The 25,234-nt window shown below is 42.4% G+C and overlaps 1 protein-coding gene across 9 annotated transcripts in view; it reads right to left on the bottom strand.

The window, feature by feature from the left end:
- TNRC6B (trinucleotide repeat containing adaptor 6B) overlaps positions 1 to 25,234 on the bottom strand; it is a 201,436-nt gene that overhangs the window by 160,046 nt on the left and 16,156 nt on the right. For 6 of the 9 annotated variants that reach the window (XM_060245403.1, XM_060245408.1, XM_060245406.1 and 3 more), the window contains one exon: positions 16,443 to 16,532. The exons of 2 other annotated variants lie outside the window; for them this stretch is intronic. In XM_060245403.1, coding sequence (XP_060101386.1) covers positions 16,443 to 16,477 — 35 coding nt within the window. In that variant the 5' untranslated portion in view covers positions 16,478 to 16,532. Of the gene's footprint in view, positions 1 to 16,442; positions 16,533 to 25,234 lie in introns of those variants that run through there. One more of the 9 variants, XM_060245401.1, reaches the window with a different exon arrangement.

Here is a 25,234-nt window from a genome sequence, read left to right on the forward strand (position 1 = left end):
AAAGACCAAGGCCTTTTTTGTAGAAAAAGCCCAGCAGGAACTTATTTGCATATTAAGCCACACCTCCTGACATTAAGCCAGTGGAAATGCATTCCTGTGTGCTTCTGCTTAAAAAAAAAAGCCCTGAAAAAGACAATAAAACTTATTTTTAGCAACCTAATACCACAGATTTAAATAGACTGGATAGACTTTGCTGCCTAAAATTGGGGAGGAAAGATCGAAGACAATAAACAAGTGAACATTCATTGCAATGGGGTTTCATAAGTAGGTGGTGCAACTACAGAAAAGGCCCCATCTTAACTCTGAAATGGTGAAAGCACCAAAAGAAGGGCCTCTAGTGAACAGCTCAACCACTGGTTAGGAACAAAGACCTTCAGATATTCTCATTCTACATCATTTTGGATTTTATAAATAAAAATCATCGCCAGAATTCTTCCCAGAAACAAACTGGGAGGCAGTGAAGACACAGCAGGCACTCAACACAATAATTTCCAATAGCCTGGCTGCCATGTTCTAGTTAAAAGCTGCTGCGGTCTTTTCAAAGGCAGACCCATATCTAGCAAATAAGCTGCTATTGGAGTTCAGAAGAATGGTCCAAAGAGGAACAGATAAAGGACATGGGAAACAATATCAATAAGCAACTGAGCATTGAGGCAAGTGTTTGTATCCCCAGACAACCAGGTGCTTGATGAAATTTTTTGGAAATAGGAGATGTATACTCACAGATGACCCTGAGGCAGAAAGGAACATGATGCTTGTACATGCTATCTACTGGGCTGGAACCAACAGGGAGGGACTATGGAGGACATTGGATTAATGCATATGGGGTTTCCACAGAAAAGCTATAAGGGAGCAAGGAATTTAAATGAGAGCCACCAAGTTGCTAGGACACAGTACAAGGGGACAACTCTCGGGGGGGGGGGGGACCGGACGGACAGTATTTTTATATTCAACAGATATACATGGGGGGGGGGAGAATAAGGAAGCAATACAGAACTGATTCCAGTACTAAATATATTGAACTCAACTGTCAGCACTTGAGCAGACACAATGGCCTTTACCTTGAAAGGATGAAGAGATTCTCTATGTTCAGTTTAAGTTCCACCTATTCTGCATTTAATCAGGTCTCTAAAATTGTAAATGTAGTCCCCTGTGCAAGCACCAGTCGTTTCCCACTCTGGGGTGATGTCACATCACGGCATTTTCATGGCAGACTTTTTTACGGGGTGGTCTGCCATTGCCTTCCACATCTACATTTTACCCCCCGCAAGGGCTTGTTGATACTATACACCTTAGCCAAACTAGCTAAATCAACTGTGTGCAGTTCACAAGAGCATGAGGTAACAGCTTTGTAATATACACAAAGTGATGTTAAACCATTAATATTATACATATGGTAGTAAAGGTAAGAAGGAGAAAACACAGAGACAAGGGTAAGACAAACTCATAAACCTAAAAGATGCCCTAAATAGACAATCTTGTATATATAAATTCTTACTCAACATTTTAAATCAAAGTAAAAAACTATCCATTAGTTTAGTTGATGGGCTTTCAGCTGCATGCAAAATATGAACAGAAGAGTATGATAGAAATGTTAGAAGTGATGTTACAGAGTACTTAGGATAATACAACTAAAGGATAAACCTCGCAATTTACTAGAAGGGAATGAGAAAACACACATGATAACATTTCTTGGTCTTTCTCAAGCAACAGATGATTCAGAATGTGATCATTTCTTTACCTGCTCTAAGCTGTTTATTGAACTTGACAGTCTTCACCTTCAAAATTTCCCAGACTTAATTCAGTCTACTCTCCCATACCTCTTAACTCTTCATCCCTAAGGCATTGCTAGAATAGTCAGAATGCACACACAGAGGCATCTTTGCTGAAGTTAAAGTCTAAACCTTGCTGAGCGTTAGAGATAAACTCTTATCACCACCCACAGATATTCAGTATCTGGCTGTACAACATGAGATGACCAGTTTCACACTCTCCTGTGTTATTAATTTGCATGGGAGGGGACAAGAAGTTGCTAAAAAATCAGATTCTAATTTGTTTGAATCCACCTTTAAAACAAATTCCAGAGATGAAAACACTCTGTCTCAAGCAAAGCTACTACTGGCAAATAGGATACGAAACACACCTGAAAACTTCCCAACAATTACTGTGCCACAGCACAGACTTTGAAAGCACTACTCAAATTACAAAGTAAGTCGGTAAATTAAGTATGATTTTGATTCACAATTTCAGAAAAGACCAATTCAGACAACATGTCAAACCATGGTTAAGGAAGCTTAGCTGTATCATGATAGAAGTATGGATGAAAACAGAATCTAGCTGACGCAGAAGAATGCAACCTCACCAGTCAAGAGCTGCAATATCATGCACACAAGTAGTTACATTGTTATCCTACTTCTCAGTCAAATATTTCCTTCCAACACAGCTCACAGGAATCTGAAAATATTTCCAATCATTTAATAAAAAGTATTTATTTTAGAAGGGCTTTTCAGCAAACCACTTCCTGTCTCTTCTGATGAGTAAATGGATAGCAGTTGGAGTCTAATTTAATAGGATTTTAAAGCAAAAGTTTATAGATTTGTTATCCACACAATCTGATTACAGCGGTATTTAACAGCTGTTATAAAAGGCAACTTGTTGAGTGTTTTACTTGGGAGGGCTCGTGGGAAAAAATTCAAGTGAACCATTGTCCTAAGCAGAGATTTGGATGCCAGTTGGAAAACTTCAAGAAAACACTTTTTGTTTCAAAAGGTCTCCCTCCAATTTTTTTGACTGAAACCCTGAAAATTTTGAAGAGTACCAAAAAAACTTTCTATGAAATATGAGGGAAATGCTTTAAAGATACATACATCTCTTCAAGATGTTCTTCTGCACCTAGAAGGATACCTAATCTTCATTAAAGGAACATGCAGTGCTTTCATTGTTTCTCAACTGTTGCATGCCTTCTGCTGTGCTTCTGACCTGACTCCACTTTTCATCTCTCTCTCAAATCACTGTGATACACATACTTGCAGACAGAGTAACAAGTAGCTTATTGACATAAGGTTGCAATAAGGCACAGCAGGTTGCTGTTTTCTCTCAAGTACTAGGTATATTTGCTATTTTGCTTGCAGAAAAGTAAGGCATTTATAACTTTTAAATTACATAAATATGTCAAATATAGCAAATCTATAAATTATGCATTTTCTGTTGTTAAAGCAGCAAAATTAGTTTAGGTTTGACAGGACAGTAAATATTGCATATATTTCACCCCCTCCAAATTTTCATTTTTTCAAAATTTCCAGAAATCTTAGATCTCTATTCCAAAGCTCCACCCATCCCTACAGCAGAGCCAGTAAGGAGGAGTATGGATGTGGCTGGCATAGGTTGAAGCCAGGAACCACAGTGCTCCTTGCTCAGGCCAGCAATAAGGAACACAGCCACAAAAACACTCAACTGTGCCCTGTGCAAAGGAATACTTTGCCCTGCTGGCATGGGTGCAATGCAACTAGTGAGGAAGAGCATGGTATTATCCATACTCCATCAACCCCATCATGCCCACAGTGGCAAGGAAGAGCACAGGCTTTACCCTGTGCCAGCTGAGACATAGTATATCTGGAGATGAGAAGCATGTTGGCTCAGGTGGGTTGTAGCCACCATAGAGTGGCATCTCCTCTCTCACCAGCTTGCTTTTCAACCCTCCATGAACTGAGACAGCATAGGAGCAGGAGAGGTACTGCTGTCTTCCAGTGCCATTTTGGTCTTCCTGTCCACTCCTAATCTCACCAAATCCACTAACTGTTTATATATGGTTATTTCCTAGATTGGGGTCTACTGCCAATTGCTTTGGCTAGAGATGTAAAAACCTGGGGGAAAAACTGGAAAAATTCGGGGGGAAACATTTTTTCCTGATGCCTCTTTTATTTTTTTTTCCAAAAAATTGGAAAAATTGAAAAGAAAAAGAAAAAAATTGATTATGGAAAATTTTATTTTAACATGATGAATAAAATATTTTAAGACAAGGGGTTCAAATATTTTCCAAATCATTTCTAAAACGTACGTATGGTACCAGATTATTCTAATTTCTGTGCACTTAGGACAAGCAAGTCCTATGTCATACCCATTCATTGAAACTTAGTCCTACACTCCCTTCTACACACTTCCCTCCTCTTCAATTCTTTTTATAAGAATGAATTTTTTTTTTTATTTAATACTGTGGAGAGCAAAAATGAATAATTGTTACTTCTGGATTTTTAAAAATTGTTTTGTGGAGATTTTTTGTTTGTTCCACATAAACTAGTAAACAGTTCAGGAGATTGTTGCTCAATTTGTTACAATTACAAATAAATATTTAAAAAGTAAATTCTGTTTGTAATAATTGTTTGGATACACTATTTTTAATATGCTAGTTGTGATAATTTCATGCCAAGTAAAATTGTCCATAGTCATGTTATGTTCCTAAAGTAACAGAATGACTTTCAATCTAGAAAAGAAAGAAGAAGTGCTAATGTAGCATTTCCCCCCCCCCCCACAATTTTCCCAAAAATTTGGTTTTTTTCTGGGGGTTTTTCCAAGCTTCAAAATTTCCAGAAATTTTACATCTCTAGTTTTGGCAGAACCTAGTGCAACAAAATTCAAGTTTATAGTACTGCAGAAGATTGTCATCAATCACAACTGGGATCAATCTGAAATTTGTGTCTGCTTTCAAAGTCTCACTTGTCAAAAGCAATATTTTCAAAAATAATAGAATGACAAAGTTCTTAGTATTCATTCTCAATGAGACCATATCAGAAAGCAAGTTACCAAGATCTGCAATATTTGGTCACAACATGTATTGCAAGGTCTGCAGTTTATCAAGAGTTTAGAAGACAAATCCACAGAACAAAATCCCACTCGCTATACATAATACAAGTCTCTATCTGTTACTGCTGCTATCTAGGAAGGCTGATCATTCTGTGTTAGCAGTATGTTACTGACTATGCTTTGAGGCATTTCTAGACTTACTGCTGGCAGCCTGACAACCCACCCACAAGATTCCCTCTGATCTATTTGCAAACCTTGTAGTAGCATTTGTGAAACTGCTAAATCATGATAATACAGCGGAACTTTATTCAATATTTCTTGAGCATGTGCTACTCTAGTTACAGCAATCCAAAACAGTTTCTTCAGGAAGTGATCTTTGTAGAACCTCTTAAGGCAGGGGAAGAATACCTGTATCCTAACTGTAACGAGAATGCTAAAAAAAGAAATGAAGGCATCTTTCTATGAACTAGTAAATAATCTTGCTGAAATGCACAAAGGGTAAAACTTGCTTCTATTATTTCCTTTTACTTCATACTTTTTTAAAAACTTCATATATTAACAAATCAGCCTTGTCTGAGTTTCACATACCTGTTTTTCTTTAGATATTATTTACTAAAACAATTTAGTTTGTTATGACAAAGATATCTGAAATGGGTGATACATTAAAGCAACAGAAAATTAAGATGTAACATAAGGCCCAAGATATGTGTTCGCCACCCCCGTCTTGTCAATGGGCCATTAAGAAAATGGATTGCTGCCTTGACGTGGCGAGAGGGCTTGCACAGTTCAGTGAGGCTGTGGGCTAAGCTACGCAGGGCCACCCAAGATGGACAGGCCACAGCTGAGAACCCAGACAAAATGTGATCCACTGGAGAAGGAAATGGCAACCCACTCCAGTATCCTTGCCAAGAAAACCCCATGGACAGTAACAAAAGGCTAAAAGATATGGTGCTGGAAGATGAGCCCCTCAGGTCAGAAGGTGCCCAGTATGCTACTGGGGAAGAGCAGAGGGCAAGTCCAAGTAACCACAGAAAGAGTGAAGCAGCTGGGCCAAAGTCAAAAGGACGCTCGGCTGTGGATGTGTCTGATGGCGAAAGAACAGTCCGATGCTGCAAAGAACACCGCATTGAAACATGGAATGTAAGATCTATGAATCAAGGTAAGCTGGATGTAGACAAACAAGAAGTGGCAAGACTGAACATTGACATCTTGGGAATCAGTGAACTAAAATGGATGGGAATGGGTGAATTTAACTCAGAGGATCACTACATCTATTATTGTGGCGAAGAGTCCTGAAGAAGAAATGGTGTGGCCTTTATAGTTAACAAGAGAGTGAGGAAGGCAGTAATGGGATACAATCTCAAAAATGACAGAATGATCTCGGTTTGTATCCAAGGCAAACCATTCAATATCACAGTAATCCAAGTCTATGCCCCAACCACTTATGCAGAAAAGGTTGATGTGGACCAGTACTATGAAGATCTACAACACCTCCTAGAATTAACACCAAAAAAAGATGTCCTCCTCATCATAGGGGGCTGGATTGCCAAAGTAGGAAGTCAAAAAGTGACCAGAACAACTGACAAGTTTGGCCTTGGAGAACAAAATGAAGCCGGGCAAAGGCTAATAGAGTTCTGTCAAGAGAACAAGTTGGTCATAGCGAACACCCTCTTCCAACAACTTAAAAGGCAACTCTACACATGGACATCACATGGACATTATATACTCTTCAGTCAAAGATGGAGAAGCTCCTTACAGTCAGCAAAAACAAGACCTGGAGCTGACTGCGGCTCAGGTCATGAGCTACTCATTGCAAAATTCAGGCTTAAATTGAAGAAAACTGGGGAAGCCATTAGGTCATTCAGGTTGACCTTGATCACATCCCTTATGAATATACAGTGGAGGTGAAGAATAGGTTTAAAGAACTAGAGTTGATAGAGTGCCTGAAGAACTATGGATGGAGGTGCATGACACTGTACAGAAGGCAGCAATCGGCACCATCCCAAAGAAAAAGAAAGGCAAGAAAGCAAAGTGGCTGTCTGATGAGGCTTTACAAATAGCTGAGGAAAGAAGGAAAGCGAAAGGCAAAAGTGAAAAGGAAAAATTCACCCAACTGAATCCAGATTTCAATAGAATAGCAAGGAGAGATAAGGAGGCCTTCCTGAAGGAACAATGCAAAGCAATAGAGGAAAATAATAGAAAGGGAAGGACAAGAGATCTCTTCAAGAAAATTGGAGAAATCAAGAGAATGTTTCATGCAAAGATGGCCATGATAAAGGACAAAAATGGTACGGACCTAACAGAAGCAGAAGAGATCAGGAAGAGTTGGCAAGAATACACAGAAGAATTATACAAGAAGGATTTCAATATCCTTGACAACCATGACAGTGAAATTGCTGACTTTGAGCCAGACATCCTCGAGAGTGAAGTCAAATGGGCCTTAGAAAGCATTACTAACAACAAAGAGAGAGGAGATGACAGTATCCCAGTTGAGCTATTCGAAGTCCTAAAAGATGATGCTGTTAAAGTGATGCACACATTATGTCAACAAATTTGGAAAATGCAAGTGGCCACAGGATTGGAAAAGGTCAGTTTATATTCCAATCCCAAAGAAGGGTAATGCCAAGGAATGTTCAAACTATTGCACCATTGCACTCATTTCACATGGCAGCAAGGTCATGTTAAAAGATCCTTCAAGCTAGGCTTCAGCAGTATGTTGATCGGGAACTACCAGAAGTTCAAGCTGGGGTTCGGAGAGGTAGAGGAACTAGAGATAGATTGCCAACATTTGATGGATTATGGAGAAAGCACGGGAGTATCACAAAAATGTCTATTTCTGTTTCATTGACTACGCTAAAGCCTTTGATCGTGTGGATCACAACAAACTGTGGAAAGAGATGGGTGTACCAGACCACCTCACATGTTGCCTGAGAAACCTGTATAAGGGTCAAGACGCAACTGTCAGAACGGGATATGGAACAACTGATTGATTTAGAATAGGAAAAGGAGTTCAACAAGGATGTATATTGTCACCCTGCTTATTTAATTTATATGCAGAGTATATCATGCGGAATGCTGGCCTGGATGAAGCACAAACCGGAATTAAGATTGCCAGGAAAAACATCAACAACCTCAGACATGCAGATGAGACCACTCTAATGGCAGAAAGTGAGGAGGACCGAGAGACGTCAAATTTCCGGAAATTTTGAAGCTAGGAAAAAACCCAAGGTTTTTCCCAGAAAAAAACAGGCATTTTTGGAAAAATTGAAAAAAAAAATGCTGCATTAGCACTTTTTTCTTTTTCAGATTGAAAGTCATTCTGTTACTTTAGGAACATAAAATATGACTATGGACAATTTTATTTGGCATGAAATTATCAGAACTAGCATATTAAAAATATACTGTATCCAAATAATTATTACAAACAAAATTTACTTTTAAAATAATATTCATTTGTAATTGCAACAATCTCCTGAACTGTTTACTAGTTTATGTGGAACAGAAAAAACCCCTCCACAAAACAATTTTTAAAAATCCAGAAGTAACAATTATTCATATTTCCTCTCCACAGTATTAAATAAAAATAAAAAACTCATTCTCATAAAAAGAATTGAAGAGAGGGGAAGTGGATAGAAGGGGGTGTAGGACTAAGTTTTAATGAATGGGCATGACCTAGGACTTGCTTGTCCTAAATTCACAGAAATTAGAATAATCTGATACCATATGTATTTTTTAGAAATGATTTGGAAAATATTTGAACACCTTGTCTTAAAATATTTTATTTATCATGTTAAAATAAAACATTCCATAATCAATTTTTTTCTTTTCTTTTTTTCAATTTTTCGGAAAAAAACAAAAAAGAGGCTTCAGGAAAAAAAAACAGAAAAAAACTGTCCCCCCCCCCCCCCCCCGAATTTTTCTGGTTTTTTTCCAGGCCTTTACATCTCTAGGAGGACCTAAAGAACTTCTTGTTGAGGGTTAAAGAGGAGCACAAAAGTAGGCTTGAAACTCAACATCAAAAAAAACTAAGATCATGGCATCCGGCCCCATCACACTGTGACAAATAGAAGGGGAAGACATGGAAGTAGTGACAGACTTCACATTTCTTGGATCCAAGATCACTGCAGATGGTGACTGCAGCCATGAAATTAAAAGACATTTGCTCCTTGGGAGGACAGCTATGGCGAACCTGGGCAGTATAACAAAAAGTAGAGACATCACCCTGACAACAAAAGTCCGTATAGTCAAAGCGATGGTTGTGAGAGCTGAACCACAAGGAAAGCTGAGTGAAGAATAGATGCTTTTGAGCTGTGGTGTTGGAGAAGAATCTTGAGAGTCCCTTGGACTGCAAGAAGATCAAATCAGTCAGTCCTAAGGGAAATCAACCCAGACTATTTCCTGGAAGGTCAGATGCTGAAGCTGAAGCTCAAATACTTTGGCCACCAAATGGGAGCACTCACTGGAGAAGATCCTGATGCAAGGAAAGACAGAAGGCAAAAGAAGAAGGGGACGGCAAAAGATGAGATGGCTGGGCAGTGTTGCTGATGTAACAAACACGAATTTGAGCAGACTTCAGAGGATGATGGAAGACAGGAGGGCCTGGCGTGACTTTGACCATGGGGTCGCAAAGAGTCGGACTCGACTGTGCAACTGAACAACAACAACAAAAGAGATGTGAAGGCATGGGGGAAAGTTCAAAAAGTTTGGAAGAAACACACATTTTTCTGTCCTCACTCCAAGAACTCCACATTTTTCTAATAAAAGGATCACTGGAAAAAAAACTAATATAAAATATTATTTTAGAATGAGTAAAATGTTTCCTAAGGCAGCATTTTTCTTAATTAAGATATATAGCATTTTGGGGGGGGGGGGGATCTAAGCACCTTTTCAGCTTCTCCAATGAAAACACTGGGGATTTGGGGGAGAGCACTTATTTTATTTAAAACATTTATCAGCCACCTTTCTCCCTTGTGAAACTCAGGGTGGCTTAACAATACAAATAGGAAAGGAAAGGTCCCCTGTGCAAGCACCAGTCATTTCCAACTCTGGGGTGACATTGCTTCACAAATAAAGTGAAAATAAAAACACAATACAAATCATAAAAACACACAGAAGATCAAAGACAACCCACTTGCTTTGGAAACTGAAAATGGCATCAATTCCCCAAAATCAAGAATTAAACATGGCTTTCTTCCAACTCTTTTGGAACAGAAGAAACATCAGAAGAACTCGAGAAGCATCACTTTTACATATCGAGGTGATGAGAGAGGAGGTCCAATGACTGATAGAACTCAAAGGTGAAATTGTGGATCTCCTGACAAAAATATGTAATCTTTATTAAAATCTGCCTCCATTCCTGAGAACTGGAAGATAATGTCACCCACATCTTTAAAAAGAGTTTTAGAGGAGATCCAGGAAATTACAGTTTGACTTCAATTAAAGAGAGAATTAGTAGACACATTGATGAACAAAAATTGTTAAGGAAGACTCAGCATTGGTTCTGTAAGGGAAGATCTTATCTCACTAACCTGTTAGAGTTCTTTGAGGGGGTGAACAAACATGTGGATAAAGGGGACCAAATAGATATTGCTTACCTAGACTTCCAGAAAGTTTTTGATAAAAGTTCGTCATCAAAGGCTTTTATAAGTAAGCTCAAGAGTCTTTTTACAAGTCTCCACAAGAGACTTGTAAAACGACAAGTCCTCTTGTGGATCAAAAACTGGCTAATTAATAGGAAACAGAATGAGTATAAATGGACAATTTTCTCAGTGGAGGGTGGTAGGCAGTGGGGTAGCGTAGGGCTCAGTACTTGATTCAATGCTTTTTAACTTGTTCATTAATGATTTGGAGTTGGGATTAAGCAGTGAAGTGGCTAAGCTTGCGGACAACACTACATTGTTCGGGGTGTTGAGAACCAGAGAGGATTGGGAGGCAGTCCAAAGGGATCTGTCGAGACTGGGTGAGTGAGTGTAAACATGGCAAATGAGGTTCAACGTGGCCAAGGGCAAGGTAATGCACACTGGGGTCAAAAATCCTAACTATAAATACAAGTTGATGGGGTGTGAACTGGCAGAGACTGACCAAGAGAGAGAACTTGGGGTCGTGGTAGATAAATCACTGAAAATGTCGAGACAGTGTGCGACTGCAATAAAAAAGGTCAATGCTATGCTGGGAATTACTAAGAAGGGAATTGAAAAAAAATCAGCCAGTATCATAATACCCCTGTATAAATCAATCGTGCAGCCTCATCTGGAGTACTGTGTACAATTCTGGTCACCGAACCTCAAAAAAGATATTCTAGCATTGGAAAAAGTGCAGAAAAGGGCAACTAGAATGATTAAAGGTTTGGAACACTTTCCCTATGAAGAAAAGTTAAAATGCTTGGAGCTCTTTAGCTTAGAGAAACGTCGACTGAGGGGTGACATGATAGAGGTTTACAAGATTATGCATGGGCTAGAGAAGATAGAGAAAAAAGTACTTTCCCCCCTTTCTCACAATACAAGAATTCTTGGGAATTCAATGAAATTCCTGAGCAGTCGGGTTAGAACAGATAAAAGAAAGTTTTCGCACCATAAGACGCACTTTATCCTCCCAAAAAAGTGGGGGGGGGAAGTGTGTGCGTCTTATGGAGCGAAGGTACCATACGTACCTTCCTCCGCCCCTGCCTGCCTGGCTCCAGCTCTGATGCTTACAGCAAGCGCCAGGATCGCTCCCTCCGACCTCCGATCCCAGAGCTTGCTTTAAGCATCAGCGCTGAAGCCAGGCAGGCAAGCAGGGAGAAAGCACGCCGCCCCCTCCACAGCCAGCCCTTGCGAAGCGCTGGGTTTGCGGAGGGGGGGGGTGCTTCCTCTGTCTCTGTCTGCCTCGCTTCAGCTTCTGCTGATAGCAAGGGCTGGGTTCGGAGGCAGCCAAGCTTCTGATCCCAGCCCTTGCTATCAGCAGAAGCTGAAGCCAGGCACAGAGGAATCACCCCCCCTCCGCAAACGCAGCACTTGGCAAAGCGCTGCGTTTGCGGAGGGGGGGTGCTTCCTCTGTCCCTGTCTGCCTGGCTTCAGCTTCTGCTGATAGCAAGGGCTGGGTTTGGAGGCAGCCAAGCTTCCGATCCCAGCCCTTGCTATCAGCAGAAGCTGAAGCCAGGCACAGAGGAATCACCTCCCCCCTCCGCAAACGCAGCGCTTGGCTGCCTCTGAACCCAGCCCTTGCTATCAGCAGAAGCTGAAGCCAGGCACAGAGGAATCACCCCCCCCCTCCGCAAACGCAGCGCTTGGCTGCCTCCGAACCCAGCCCTTGCTATCAGCAGAAGCTGAAGCCAGGCAGACAGGGACAGAGAAAGCACCCGCCCCCTCCGCAAACCCAGCGCTTCGCAAGCGCTGGCTGTGGAGGGGGCGGCGTGCTTTCTCCCTGCTTGCCTGCCTGGCTTCAGCGCTGATGCTTAAAGCAAGCGCCGGGATCGGAGGGCGGAGGGAGCGATCCTTGCGCTTGCTGTAAACGTCAGAGCTGGAGCCAGGCAGGCACGGAGGAAGCACGCTGCTCCCTCCGCAGCTGGTGCTCACGAAGTGCTGGGTTTGCGGTGGGGGCAGCGTGGAGCGATCCCAGTGCTTGCTGGAAGAAGCTGGAGCCAGGCAGGCAGGCGCGGGGGAAGCGCCGGGATCAGAGGCAGAGGCAGCGGATCACCCCCCAGGAGGAAGGTGTGTCCTATGGTCCGGAGTGCCTTATGGACCGAAAAATATGGTACTTCTTCACCCAAAAGGTGATTAACACATGGAATTCACTGCCACAGGAGGTGATGGCAGCTACAAGCGTAGAAAACTTCAAAAGGGGATTGGATAAACAAATGGAGCAGAGGTCCATCCATTAGCCACAGCATATTGTTCGAACTCTCTGTCTGGGGCAAGTGATGTTCTGTATTCTTGATGGGAGGGGCAATGGTGTGAAAGCTTCTAGTGCCCTGGCCCCACTGATGAACCTCCTGATGGCACTTGGGGGTTTTGGCCACTGTGTGACACAGAGTGTTGGACTGATTGGGCCATTGGCCTGATCCAACATGGCTTCTCTTATGTTCTTATCCAGGGAAGGCCTTTCAGAAGTTACTGCCTTAACACATAGCTTGGAACCCCATCAACATTTTGTGGAAACTCAACAATGCTGGGGAAATGAGATGGAAAGATTTGCCTGATGACTGAGCAAAATTTACTTCCTTCAATATAATTTAATGGAACCACTAGCTCTCTCAGCAAATCACTGCTGAGGAACAGCTTACAAACAAGATGCAACAGTATATAAAGCAGTATGTAAGTCTATTTTAATATGTCCAAATAGGGATAAATGTGAACGTCAAACTAGTATGCATATACATGCTTTCTTTTCTAGCCCCTGTATTATCTGTAGTTCAACACTCGTTACTTCATCGCATTCCTGCTCTGGAACATGTAAAGATTTTTTTTTGGGGGGGGGGGGGAAGCAAAAACAGGGTTTTCCTGGGGTTTTTTCCCCACTTTTTCTAATGAACAAATATTCCACAAATATGCTAAATAGAACAATTTTATATACCAAGTTATAAATTGTGCATTTATGTTACTTAATTACTTTAACATTTAGGGTTGATAGGAAAGTAGCCATTAATAGACCTATCCTCAGGGATGGAAGCCTAGCAGGAACTACTTTGCAGGAGTTAGGCCACACCCCCCTAATGTAGCCAATCCTCCAAGAGCTTACAAGGCTCTTTTTTGTAAGCTCTTGAAGGATTGGCTACATCAGGGGTGTGTGACCTAATATGCAAATGAGCTCCTGCTAGAATTTCACCCCGCCTATCCGCCATAAATCAATATAATCTCCTTCTAAAGCTGTTTATTTCTGTAGCCACATTTTAATCACTATCCATGTAAAGTAGTATTTGCTTTTGTCCATCCTAAATCAACTTCCCATCAACTTCATCAGGTGCCCTCAAGTTCTTGTAATTTGGCAGGAGAAAAATTTATCTTTGTCAACTCTTTCTACCCCATACATAAATTTATAAGCCTCTATCATGTCCTTCCTTAGCTGTCTCTTAAAAATGGAAAAGTTCCAAACTCTTCAGCCTCTCCTCATAACAAAGATGCTCCAATGCTGTAGTCATATTGGTAGCTCAAGAAACTTCATTTAAATTTTGATATTTTTAATAATAATAATAATAATAATAATAATAAATTTATTCTTATATCCCGCCCTCCCCCACCAAAGACAATTTTTAATTGTCCAAGTTTATTACAAGGCATAAAATATCTAAAGGAATGCAGCCTTTAATATATATTACAGCTGATGGGTGAACAAGGAGTAGTGATTCTGGTAAATTCTATTTAAAACTATATTGACTAATTTGGTTTAAAGAACTCATGATTCAGGGATAGAGCTCTGTTTAGCAATATAACCATGGCCTTTTTTTGAGCAGGAAAGCACAGGAATGTAGTTCCAGCAGTCTTGGTGTCAGGGAATGGCCTGATATGCAAATGAGTTTGATATAGTGGTTAAGTGTGTGGGCTCTTATCTGGGAGAACCATATTCAATTCCCCACTCCTCCACTTGCACCTGCTGGAATGGCCTTGGGTTAGTCATAGCTCTGGAAGAGGTTGTCCTTGAAAGGGCAGCTGCTGTGAGAGCCCTCTCAGCCTCACCCACCTCACAGGGTATCTGTTGTGGGGGGAGAAGATACAGGAGATTGTAAGCCACTCTGAGTCTCTGATTCAGACAGAAGGGCAGGATATAAATTTGCAGTTTTCTTTTTTCTACAAAAAGCCCTGTGTGAAACAATGGTGATGTCAGGGGGTATGGCAAATGAGTTTCTGCTGGACTTTTTCTACAAGAAAAGCCCTGAATATAACTATTATGCATTTTTATAGCTTGCTTATCATACTGATTTTTGAGGATATATTTGTTTACTTATAGCTGTTTGTCTCACTGATTACAGAATACATAATCTTGTTCCTGGTAACTTGTAAATCACATGAAACAGAAATTATATGAAGGAAAGCATTGTATGTATTTCAGTTTTTCCCAAAAGTTGCCCCTCCTCTACAAAAAAAGTATGTGTGGGGAAGAGTAATGGTTTTCCCATGGTTTCAAAACTACCAGAAATTTTACACCTCTAGGGACACAGAAATAAGTTTTTTGGGGGGAGAGCACAATGCCATACAGCATGGATCGCCATGTATCCCATGGGCCACGTATTCTGCATCCATGTTATAATTAATACTGCCATGTAATTGGGGACCTTATCTGGATGGTAAGGCTGCATACAAATATTTTAAATAAATAAAAAATTGCCACTTAACTAGAAAAAGCAGCAAGCAGCTGAGTGTACATAGATAATGTATATCGCCTGACTGTGTACCTCTATGCAGAGTGATGACTTATAATATCAAAAATAAACTTTTATACGCCCATGCTTCTCCCACTGTTTTTTATATTATGTTTTTAAAGTTGGGAAAACACAGCAGTTCGACAGCTGTGCTTTACAGGCTCCAGTAGTATCCCCTCATGGATTTATAACAGACCTCTTCTTCTGCCTTGGTGGGGAGGGCGGGATATCAATCAAATAAATAAAATTCTACCCCACTTTTGAGCTTTCTTGTACAAAGACACATTGCAAAAGAACAAGAACACAAACTACTGTACTGGAGGAAAAAAAAAAGAGGAGGTTCTTGGTGAACAGAGGAAGGAACTTACACAGCCCTTGCAAAATTTGGATGGAAGAGTATAATCATTAGGCAATAGGTATTAAGAGGTACTGCTTTGTGATTTCTTGTACAGAACCTAAAAAGGTTCAGATTTCAGTCAAAAGAAACATTTATGCAAAAACAAACTGATTAAGCAGTAGGAGCAATACAAATCTGAACCAGGTTTTTTTTTTTAACAGACTGCAGCTTTCCATAACATACTATAATTTTTAAAAGTCCTAGTTCATTATTACAACAATAATAATTATATTACAGTAATTTGCAACATGAAAATGTCTCAGGCAAGAGCAGAAGAGTTCTAGATCATTCAAATGGGGTATAAACTATACCATGTGGACATGTAAGTCCATTATATTACCATGGCTAACTGTATCTTCTCTCATGCAGGAAGAAATACAGAAAGTAGTTCAGAAAATGTTTAAAGCTATCACAATTATTTTAATAAAGCAAGAATAATGTAGCTTGATGCCAGCTTATTTATAAACATGTGTTTTATATTTAAGACAATCTTGCAAATAAATCACAGAAGTTATAAACCTACAAAAAAGTTGGTCTGTATACACATTTCATTTATAATATATCAATGGCCCCAAAAGGGAAAAGAAAATCCATCTCTTCAAATTTACAAAAGCTTTCATGCCCAATTGTCTGAAAGCAAGCTGTACTTGCTTATAGCAAAGAGAGGCTATTTATAATCCTATTTGAATAATTTTAATATGTGCACTGATCCAGAATTATTGCAACATATACACATGGTCTCCAAGATACAAACATCCCAGTGAAAGAAGCACTATGAATAACTAGCACATCCTCAAGTTTAGCATATGACAGATTTCTCTCTCATTTTCTATCTGTGCACCCATTTTAACCTGTATTTAATACTCCCATCAATATTTTCCCTAATCTCATCCTACTATCTATCTCACTGACCTTGGAACTGCCTTCCTCCAAAATTTCTCCCTCATCAATTTGCATGGAAATAGAACCTGTGCAAAACTCTGCTGAAGTATGAAGTTCTGCCTAAAAGAAATAAGGGGAAGGAAAATTTAAGAAGTTACACTGGAATTTGAGTTTTTATTTGAAGTCATATTGCACATTGAAATATTGAATATTTGATCCAGCATGACAAATCTCAGCTGTAATCAAGGGCAGTATGGAAGACATAGGTATCTCCACAACAAAAGAAGGAAAGTAGGTTAAATGCTGATATGTAGACACATACACATTTGCCATTAAAAGGTTTAGGGAGTGCACAGCAGAAAAAGAATAGCAGTTAAAGTTGCTATTTCTTCCTTACCAAAAGAATCCTAATGGCAAGTGTATATTTTAATAAAAAACATTTCCATATAAAACTCATCTGTTACATTACTAAATTTAATAATTAGAAGTATTCGATAACTTACTGTACTGTTTGATCATTCTCCTTAACTTCCAAGAAAAACCACCATCCGTGTGTGAATGAACTCTTCTTTCATCTTTGGAAGTTATCTGTCCTGAGAAACCAACCCTAACTGTGGTATAAAACATACAATTCCAAACTGGAGAGCCAGTTTGGTGTAGTGGTTAAGTGTGCAGACTCTATTTAGGAGAACTGGGTTTGATTCCCCACTCCTCCACTTGCACCTGCTGGAATGGCCTTGGGTTAGCCACAGCTCTAGCAGAGGTTGTCCTTGAAAGTACAGCTGCTGTGAGAGCCCTCTCAGCCCCACTCACCTAACAGGTGTCTGCTGTGGGGGGGGGGGGGGGAGATGTAGGAGATTGTAAACCACTCTGAGTCTCTGATTCAGAGGGAAGGGCGGGGTATAAATCTGCAATTCTTCTTAAAAAACTGCAATGTGTTTCATGAGCAAGTGTAACTTACTGGCAGGATAAAAACTACACCACTTCATAAATGAAACTGAACTGGAAAGCAAAACGTATTTAAAATCTTCTTGTTGCACAAAACTAATTTTAAAAAAAATGTACAGAAGGAACACATACAAGCACTTCCAGATCTTGTAATACAGGGAAAAATATCCTTCAGCAGACTTGTCTGAAATAGAACGATATCCTGAGTAAGGAGTATGCATGATTGCTCCTGAAGTCTGCTATCCAAAAGTAGGAGAGAAGCTGGGCTCTTACCAGCAGTAATGGAGTCAGACCTGAACTGTAGAAAGAGAACAGAGAAGGGCAGAATGGTGCTCCAATGGCACAGAGGGAAGACGAAGATCTGTGTGCTATGAGACCAGCATGGGATCTTGTTAAAACATATATGTTAAAACAGGGGTGTCAAACATGCAGTTCGGGGGCAGAATCAGGTCCCCAAGCAACTGGCTGTCATCTGCTTCCTTCTCCCTCTCTCTTGCTTCCTTCTGCATAATAGCTTGCTTTGTAAGGTTTGCTCAGTTGCACAGGAGCTAAAGAGCAAAACCTCTATTTTCTCCATTGGCTGAGGCGCCTTCCTTGAGGAGGAAGGGGGGGAATAGTTTGTTTTGCCAGGCTCTCTCAATTGCATAGCAGAGCTACTGACCCAAGCCTCTCTTCCTTCTATTGGCTGACCCCCCCCCCTCCAGGCCCCTGGGGAAGGAAAGAACCTGAGCTTCCTTTGTGCAGTTCCCTGGATCCCATGGGAGAAATACAAAGAAAGCATCTTTAAGACCAATGAGTGCTAACGTTTTAAGCATGTTTTTATTTTTTTAAAAAATTATATTTGTGTTTGTCTGTGTTCTTTATAAACATTTATACCTCTGTTACCTAATCTTAAATAGGCACACAAATGGCCTGGCCTGACATGGCTTGGTCCAACCTGACATGGTCCGGCCCAAGAAGGTCTCATTTATGTCAGATCCAGCCCTCAAAACGAATAAGTTCAACACCCTTGTGTTAAAATATATGTGGTGAATCAAAGAGAAGAAACAGGTGGCAAGTTAAACTGACCCAGTCAGCAAGTGTTTGGGGCATTTGCCGCAGCCAAATAACAAGCTCATTCAAGCTAGTCATATAAAACAGTCTACTTTGGGGGGAAAGAACAGAGTGAAGTGTAGACATTCCAAGTTTTCTTCGTCCTCTCCATTGAAGGCAACATAGCAACCCAACTCCTCAAGTAGTTTAATTCTATGGTACTATAAGCTTTTGGTCCCCCCCTTCATCTACATCACTACAATGATGTCCTTCATACGATTTATATGGCTCAGGTTTGATGCTATAATATAAAGCAAGGGTGTTAAACATGCGGCCTGTGGGCCAAACTGGTCCGTCCAGGACTTCAATCAGGTCTGTGGGGCTCTCTTCTCCCCCCTCCTGTCCTCACCCTGTGAAGCTCTGAAGGCTGCAACAACTTTCCCAGCTCCTTCTGCCTTCTCTTGTGGAGGCTGCATCTGAAAGCAAAGCTGCAAAGAAAATGCAAAACAGATTTCCCACTCTGGCTTCTAGGCAGAGCAGAGGTGAGCAGAAAATCCACTCCAAATTTTCTTTGCAACTTTGTCTGTGTTTTAATGGAGAGGAACTTCCCAGTGTTCCTATGGCCAGCTGAAGCTTCCTGGAGTTGTGTGGTTGCAAACCAAGCATTGATGCCTTGAGCCAACTTTGTTTCTTCTCAGTGGAGTGAGAACGGCCCATTGGACTTACCGTGAGGGGTCCTTCTCCTCAGAGGTTCGGAGGACATCTCTGTGGGTTATTCCTACTGTTCCTTCAGGGAGGCAGGAAACACTTTTTTCACCTTCCTGTTGGCGCCTTCGGAATAACCCCGCCCTCAGTTGTGGAACTCCGAAAGCAGTGTTGTCTTCCCTCTAACTAGAAGGACTATAAACACAACTAACAACTTATAACTACAATATAAACCGTAACCTTGAACTCCGATAGTACTGAACGTAACACAGTACAAGGGAGAAAAGCTGTAGAAAGTAGAACCTAATAAGGTATAAGCAATGAAGCTACATCTGGGAGTGGCGAGATGTCCTCCGAACCTCTGAGGAGAAGGACCCCTCACGGTAAGTCCAATGGGCCGTTCTCCCTCAGAGGTTGTCGGACATCTCTGTGGGACCTACCAGAGCAGTCCCCCTTTAGTTGGGTGGGTCTTCATCGTTGGCCTCCCCCAGAACGTGCTGTAATACCTTTCTCCCAAATGCTGCATCTGCTGATGCCATGGAATGAATCTTATAGTGTCTTACGAATGTAGATGGAGAGGACCAAGTAGCAGCTCTACACACCTCTTCCACTGACACGCGATTCAGCAGTGCCGCGTTTGTAGAGGCACTCCTAAGGGAATGGGCCGTAATTCCTCTAGGAATTTGCAACCCTGATGCCCTATATGCTTCACTGATACAGGCCTTTAGAACTGCACTAATTGACGAAGTGGACATCTTATCTCCAGCTCTGGGAGGAGAGATGTTGATGAACATATAGTCAGTTTTCCTAATCGACTCGGATCTTAGGATGAAAATTTTTAAGGCTCTGCGCACATCTAAGGTATGCCAAACGACTTCCTTTGGGTGTTTGGGATGTGGACAAAATGTGGGTAGGTAGATTTCTTGTGTACGATGGAACTTAGAAACAGCCTTGGGAAGAAAGGAAGGATCTGTGCGCAGAACCACCTTTTCTTTATGGAACACGCAAAGACCAGCCTTCACTGATAACGCCCCCAGTTCCGAAACTCGACGTGCAGACGTTATGGTCACCAAGAAGAGAGTTTTCATTCGAACCCATTTTAAGTCCACCTCTTGAAGAGGTTCAAATGGCTTCTTTGTAAGAGCTGATAAAACGGTATGGGGCCGCCAAGATGGAAAACGATGGACTGTTGGAGGTGACTTTAAATTGGCCCCCTGCAAAAATAACTGGATGTGTGGATGTTGCGATAGCTTGTACCCTCCAATGACCGGTAAGACGGTGGACAGGGCAGCTATCTGCCTTCGTAACATAGCTGGTTTTTACCTGGACTCTAGGCCCTCCTGTAAAAACGCTAGTATCTCTGCAATGGAAGGAGTAAGCGACGAGACCTTTTTTTCTACAACACCAGCGAACAAAGGCCTTCCAAGTTGTGTTGTATATACAAATGGTGGAAGGTCTTCTTGACGCTAGCACAGTGTCTGTCGCCTCAGAAGAGTAGCCTAAACTTCTGAAGGTTTCCCGCTCAATCTCCACGCGGTCAAGTGAAACCACTCTGGGTCGGGGTGCCACACCGGACCCTGATGGAGCATGTCGGGAGACACTGGTAGCGACAGCGGAAGGTCTACTGATAGCTCTGTCAACACTGAGAACCACGGTCGCCGTGGCCAATAGGGAGCTAGCATGATGATTTCCGCCTGCAGAACTCTCACTCTCCACAGAACTCGAGAAACCAGAGGGACTGGGGGAAACGCGTACAGGAGACCTGGAGGCCATAGAGCTGTCAACGCGTCTGTCTGTTCGGCTTCCAGATGGAAGAACCTGGTAAAATACCTTGGTAGCTTTGTGTTTGTGTCGGAAGCGAATAGATCCACTTCTGGTTGACCCCAATGTTGACATATGAGATCGAATACACTTGTGCTGAGAGCCCACTCGCCTTCGCAAATAGCCTGTCTGCTTAACCAGTCTGCCTGTATGTTGTCCTGGCCTCTGATGTGTTCCACCCTTAGAGAGGCCAGATTCTTTTCTGCCCATGTTAGAATCTTTGATGCTTCCTTGTTTAACTGCGAGGATCTGGAACCCCTTTGGTTGTTCAGGTATGCCTTGGCTGTAATGTTGTCCATTCTGATGAGAATGTGTTTCTGATACAATTGTGCCTGGAAGGCAACCAGAGCCAGACGTATGGCTCTGACTTCCAGGAGATTGATGGGAAGCAGACCCTCGGGTTGTGACCACCTGCCTTGGACTGGTTTGTCCTGAAGAGTGGCCCCCCACCCCCCCAGGCTGGCATCTGTGAACAGCTCTAGGGATGAGGGAGGATGGAACAGTTTGCCCTGGCAAAGATGAGTCAAGTCTGTCCACCATAATAAGCTCCTCTTGACTGTTAACGGAATTATCAGATTTATGTCCTTTCTCTCCATGATCTGAAGTTGAAAAGGCCTTAGGAACATTTGAAGAGGTCTGGAATGGAATCTGGCCCATTGGATCATGTCTATGGTCGAAATCAATAGTCCCATTAGTTTGGCAAGCAACATTAGTCGTGATGATTGGCTCTGGATGACCCTGATAGCCAAGTCCCTGATGGTCCTGGCCTTGGACAGAGGCAGAAATAGCGAGTTGCACATGGAGTCGATCATCGCTCCTAGATGTTCCAACCTCTGGCTCGGCTGAAGTGAACTCTTTGCTATGTTCACCATGAACCCGTGCAACTGAAGACACTGAATGGCCAGAGCTGTGTCCCGAAGAGATTTCTCTTTGCTGCTGGATCTGACTAAGAGGTCATCCAGGTAGGGGTGAATGTGGACCCCCTGCTTTCTCAGCTGTACTATTGGATTTATTAAGATCTTGGAGAAAACTCTGGGCGCTGTTGACAGGCCAAAGGGTAAGGCCCTGTACTGGTAATGTTGATTCAGTACCACAAACCTTAGGAAACGACGATGAGAAGAGTGGATAGGTATGTGAAGATAAGCTTCGGTCAGGTCTATGGAGGTGAGGTACTCCCCTGTCAAAAGTGAGTCCATAATGAATCTCAAGGTTTCCATTCTGAAATGACGTACCCTGATGTAGCGGTTCAGAAACTTGAGATCCAAGATGGCCCTCCAGTCGCCATTCTTCTTGGGTATGGTGAAAAGAATGGAGTACACGCCTTTCCCCTTCTCCGACCCCAGGACCGGTTCGACTGCTCGAATGTCGAGAAGGTGCTGGATTGCTTTTGTAGTAATGAGACGTTTGTGACCCTGCTTGGGGGTAGGTGATCTGACAAATCTGTCTGGTGGAATGCGGTGGAACTCTATTGAATACCCCTCTTGTACAATTTCTAAAGACCATTGATCTGCCTGAGAGGCTTCCCAGGTTGCTGCGAAATGGAGTAGTCGAGCTCCCACCGGTATGCGCTTGTAGTCATGCCTGCTTGGACTTGGCCTCTCGGTCGGGCTTGTCCATTTTGGAGAAGTTATTTCGATTGAATTTGGAGCCAAATGAACCTCTCTTAAAGGAGCTCTTTGGCGTTTCCCAATTGAACTTTTTTGAATCGGTGCGGTATCTGGCCAAGGAATGCTGAGTCCGAAAGGACTGAGGGCCCCCTTTTTCATTTCTCCGAATGGATTTGGGCATGACCTTCTTTTTATCCCTAGTCTCTACTAGGATCTTATCCAAAGCGTCCCCGAAGAGACGATCCCCCTGAAAAGGGTATGCTGCCACTGTAGACTTAGAGAGACAGTCAGCTTGCCAAGCCCGAAGCCAAAGGAGGCGTCTAGCCACCGTAGTGGACGCCATTGCCTTGGAGGCAAATGTTAGGATATCTAAGGTCGCGTCAGCCGTAAACGATGCTGCCTTAAGAATGCGTGAGGCGCCCTCTAACATGCGTCTGTTGTCCTCTGGTAACATCTGGAGTAACTTATGTACCCAAACAATGGACGCCCTGGAAACCAGGGAGGCCGCAGAGGATGCCTTCACGATCATGGCCACAGATTCTTATAGTCTTTTCAAGGTCGCCTCAGCTTTTTTGTCCAGAGGATCTCTAAGAGAACCCTGGCCATCCTCCGATACCAGGCCCGAGGATTGTAGAGCTGCTACTGGACCGTCCACAGTTGGAGCCTGTAATAACTCATTAGTGTAAGCAGGAAGTGCGTACAACTTTTTTACTAAGTGAGGGAACTGCTTAAGGGAAGCTGGCTTTTCCCATTCCACTCTAACCTGCTTTTCAAAGTATTCTGGAAATGGGAATACTTGTTCAGAAGTTTCCCCCTTAGGCAAGAACTCAGTATTTCCGCTGGTTCTGGACTTAAACTTCTTTGATTTAGCTACCTTGGCTTCCTCATCAATGGGCCCCTCCTCAATTTCTAATGCTGAAAGTGTCTTGGTTAGCAAAAACTGGTAATCTTCCTGACGGAAGAAACGACTAGCTTGCTCGGGTATTTTAACCTCCTCCTGTTCCTCCTCTGAGAAACATTCCCCCTCTTCCCTATCCTCCTGATCAGAGCCAGATGCTATAGATTCAGGCTCAATAGTTAGGGACCGGGAAGACTGTAATGGGGCCTTTTGAGCTGCCTTGGTGGGCCAGGAGAAGGAGCGGGGAGGATCTAAGGGAAAGGTTGGTCCCTGTGGGAGAAGCCCCATTCGGGCGCAAAAGGATCCCATTTCCTCCTGCATCGCTCGCCTAATAAAGAGCATAGCCTCTGGGTCCAGAGGGCTGCTCCTTAGTACATTACCCCCATCCTGAAAGCCTTCCATTCGTGGCTGCAGGTAGTTCCGAGCCTCCGGAGTGCCTGCTCCTGGGGGTTGGAAGGTCTTAGAGCTATGCCCCGCACTTCCAAAATGGCTGCCGCTGATTGCTGCCGCCCCGAGGCACATAGTCGGGGCTTCCATTACGCACCTTTTCTTGGTGCTGGCAGCCGAATCGTCTGCGGCCGCGTTGGGAAGGGCGCGAGCAAGCCGCGAAGGCGAGTCGGCACCTTCGATGCAATTCGCCGCCACGAGAGGCGCGGCGTGCGACTCTCCCTCCTCATCTGAAAGGAAACTGTCCTTGCTGCAGTCCATTCTAAAGTGGCCCAAACTGATCCCCTCTGCTGTCTTTACCCAGCGCAGGGAAAGAGAAAGGAGAGGAAGAGAAATAGCTATGGAAGGGAAAGAATAAGAGAAAAAGAGAAAAAAGGCTTAGCCTAGCCTAGCCTTGTGCTGCTGCTCCCTGTAGAGGCGGGAAAAAAACTGAGGGCGGGGTTATTCCGAAGGCGCCAACAGGAAGGTGAAAAAAGTGTTTCCTGCCTCCCTGAAGGAACAGTAGGAATAACCCACAGAGGAATAACCCAACCTCTGAGGGAGAACTAGTGCCTAGTGAGTACTCTAACTTGGGAATACAGCCAAAGGGGGGATAGGACACTGGAGAGCCATTGATAATCTGAGTAGACATGGGAGGGGGGAAGCTTGCAATGACTTGCCATTTCATGTTTTCCCAGGCTGAGAGCACTTTATTTTTTAAAGTTTCTGTTGTGATCTTTGTGCTTTTTCTTGATGTTTTATTTTTAAAATTGCATTGCAAAATCCCACTATCCTCCTTTTCCATTTTAAACAAAATATTGCAAGAGTTTTAAGCCTGTTTGTATTTTAAGGTAAAAACTGATATATTTAATTGTGTTGGCCTGTGTCCTCTATAAAGTCTATATCTCTGCTATCTGGCATTACATTTTAGGACATGCATGGCTCAACCCCACAAAGTCCCATTTATGTCAGATCCAGCCCTCCTAACAAATGAGTTTAACACCCCTGGTATAAAGAGTAAATGTTGCGCTAGCTCAAAGATAGTGCATCACACTTTATAATCATCAATGCTTATTGTAATTTTATAAACTCTCACATACATCACCCCAGAATATATACAAAACATCCAGAATATTATGTCATATTCATTCCAATTGGCAATGGGACAAGAGTCCTCATAGGACCAATAGGAAACTCTCTATAATAGCAGTTGTCCACCATACTGACTCCACATGTACTAGTTTCCAACAAGGTCCAATAGGATCCAAAAGTCCAATAAATTCAAATAAGGTCTCAGCGTTGCTTCTCATTTTGTTTTGATACTTCTTCAATGGACAATACTCTTGTACACATAAAGTACATTTCAGACTTCCAAAATCATGCCC

Source organism: Heteronotia binoei, chromosome 8 (assembly GCF_032191835.1).
Source record: "Heteronotia binoei isolate CCM8104 ecotype False Entrance Well chromosome 8, APGP_CSIRO_Hbin_v1, whole genome shotgun sequence".
Classification (NCBI taxonomy): Eukaryota; Metazoa; Chordata; class Lepidosauria; order Squamata; family Gekkonidae; genus Heteronotia; species Heteronotia binoei.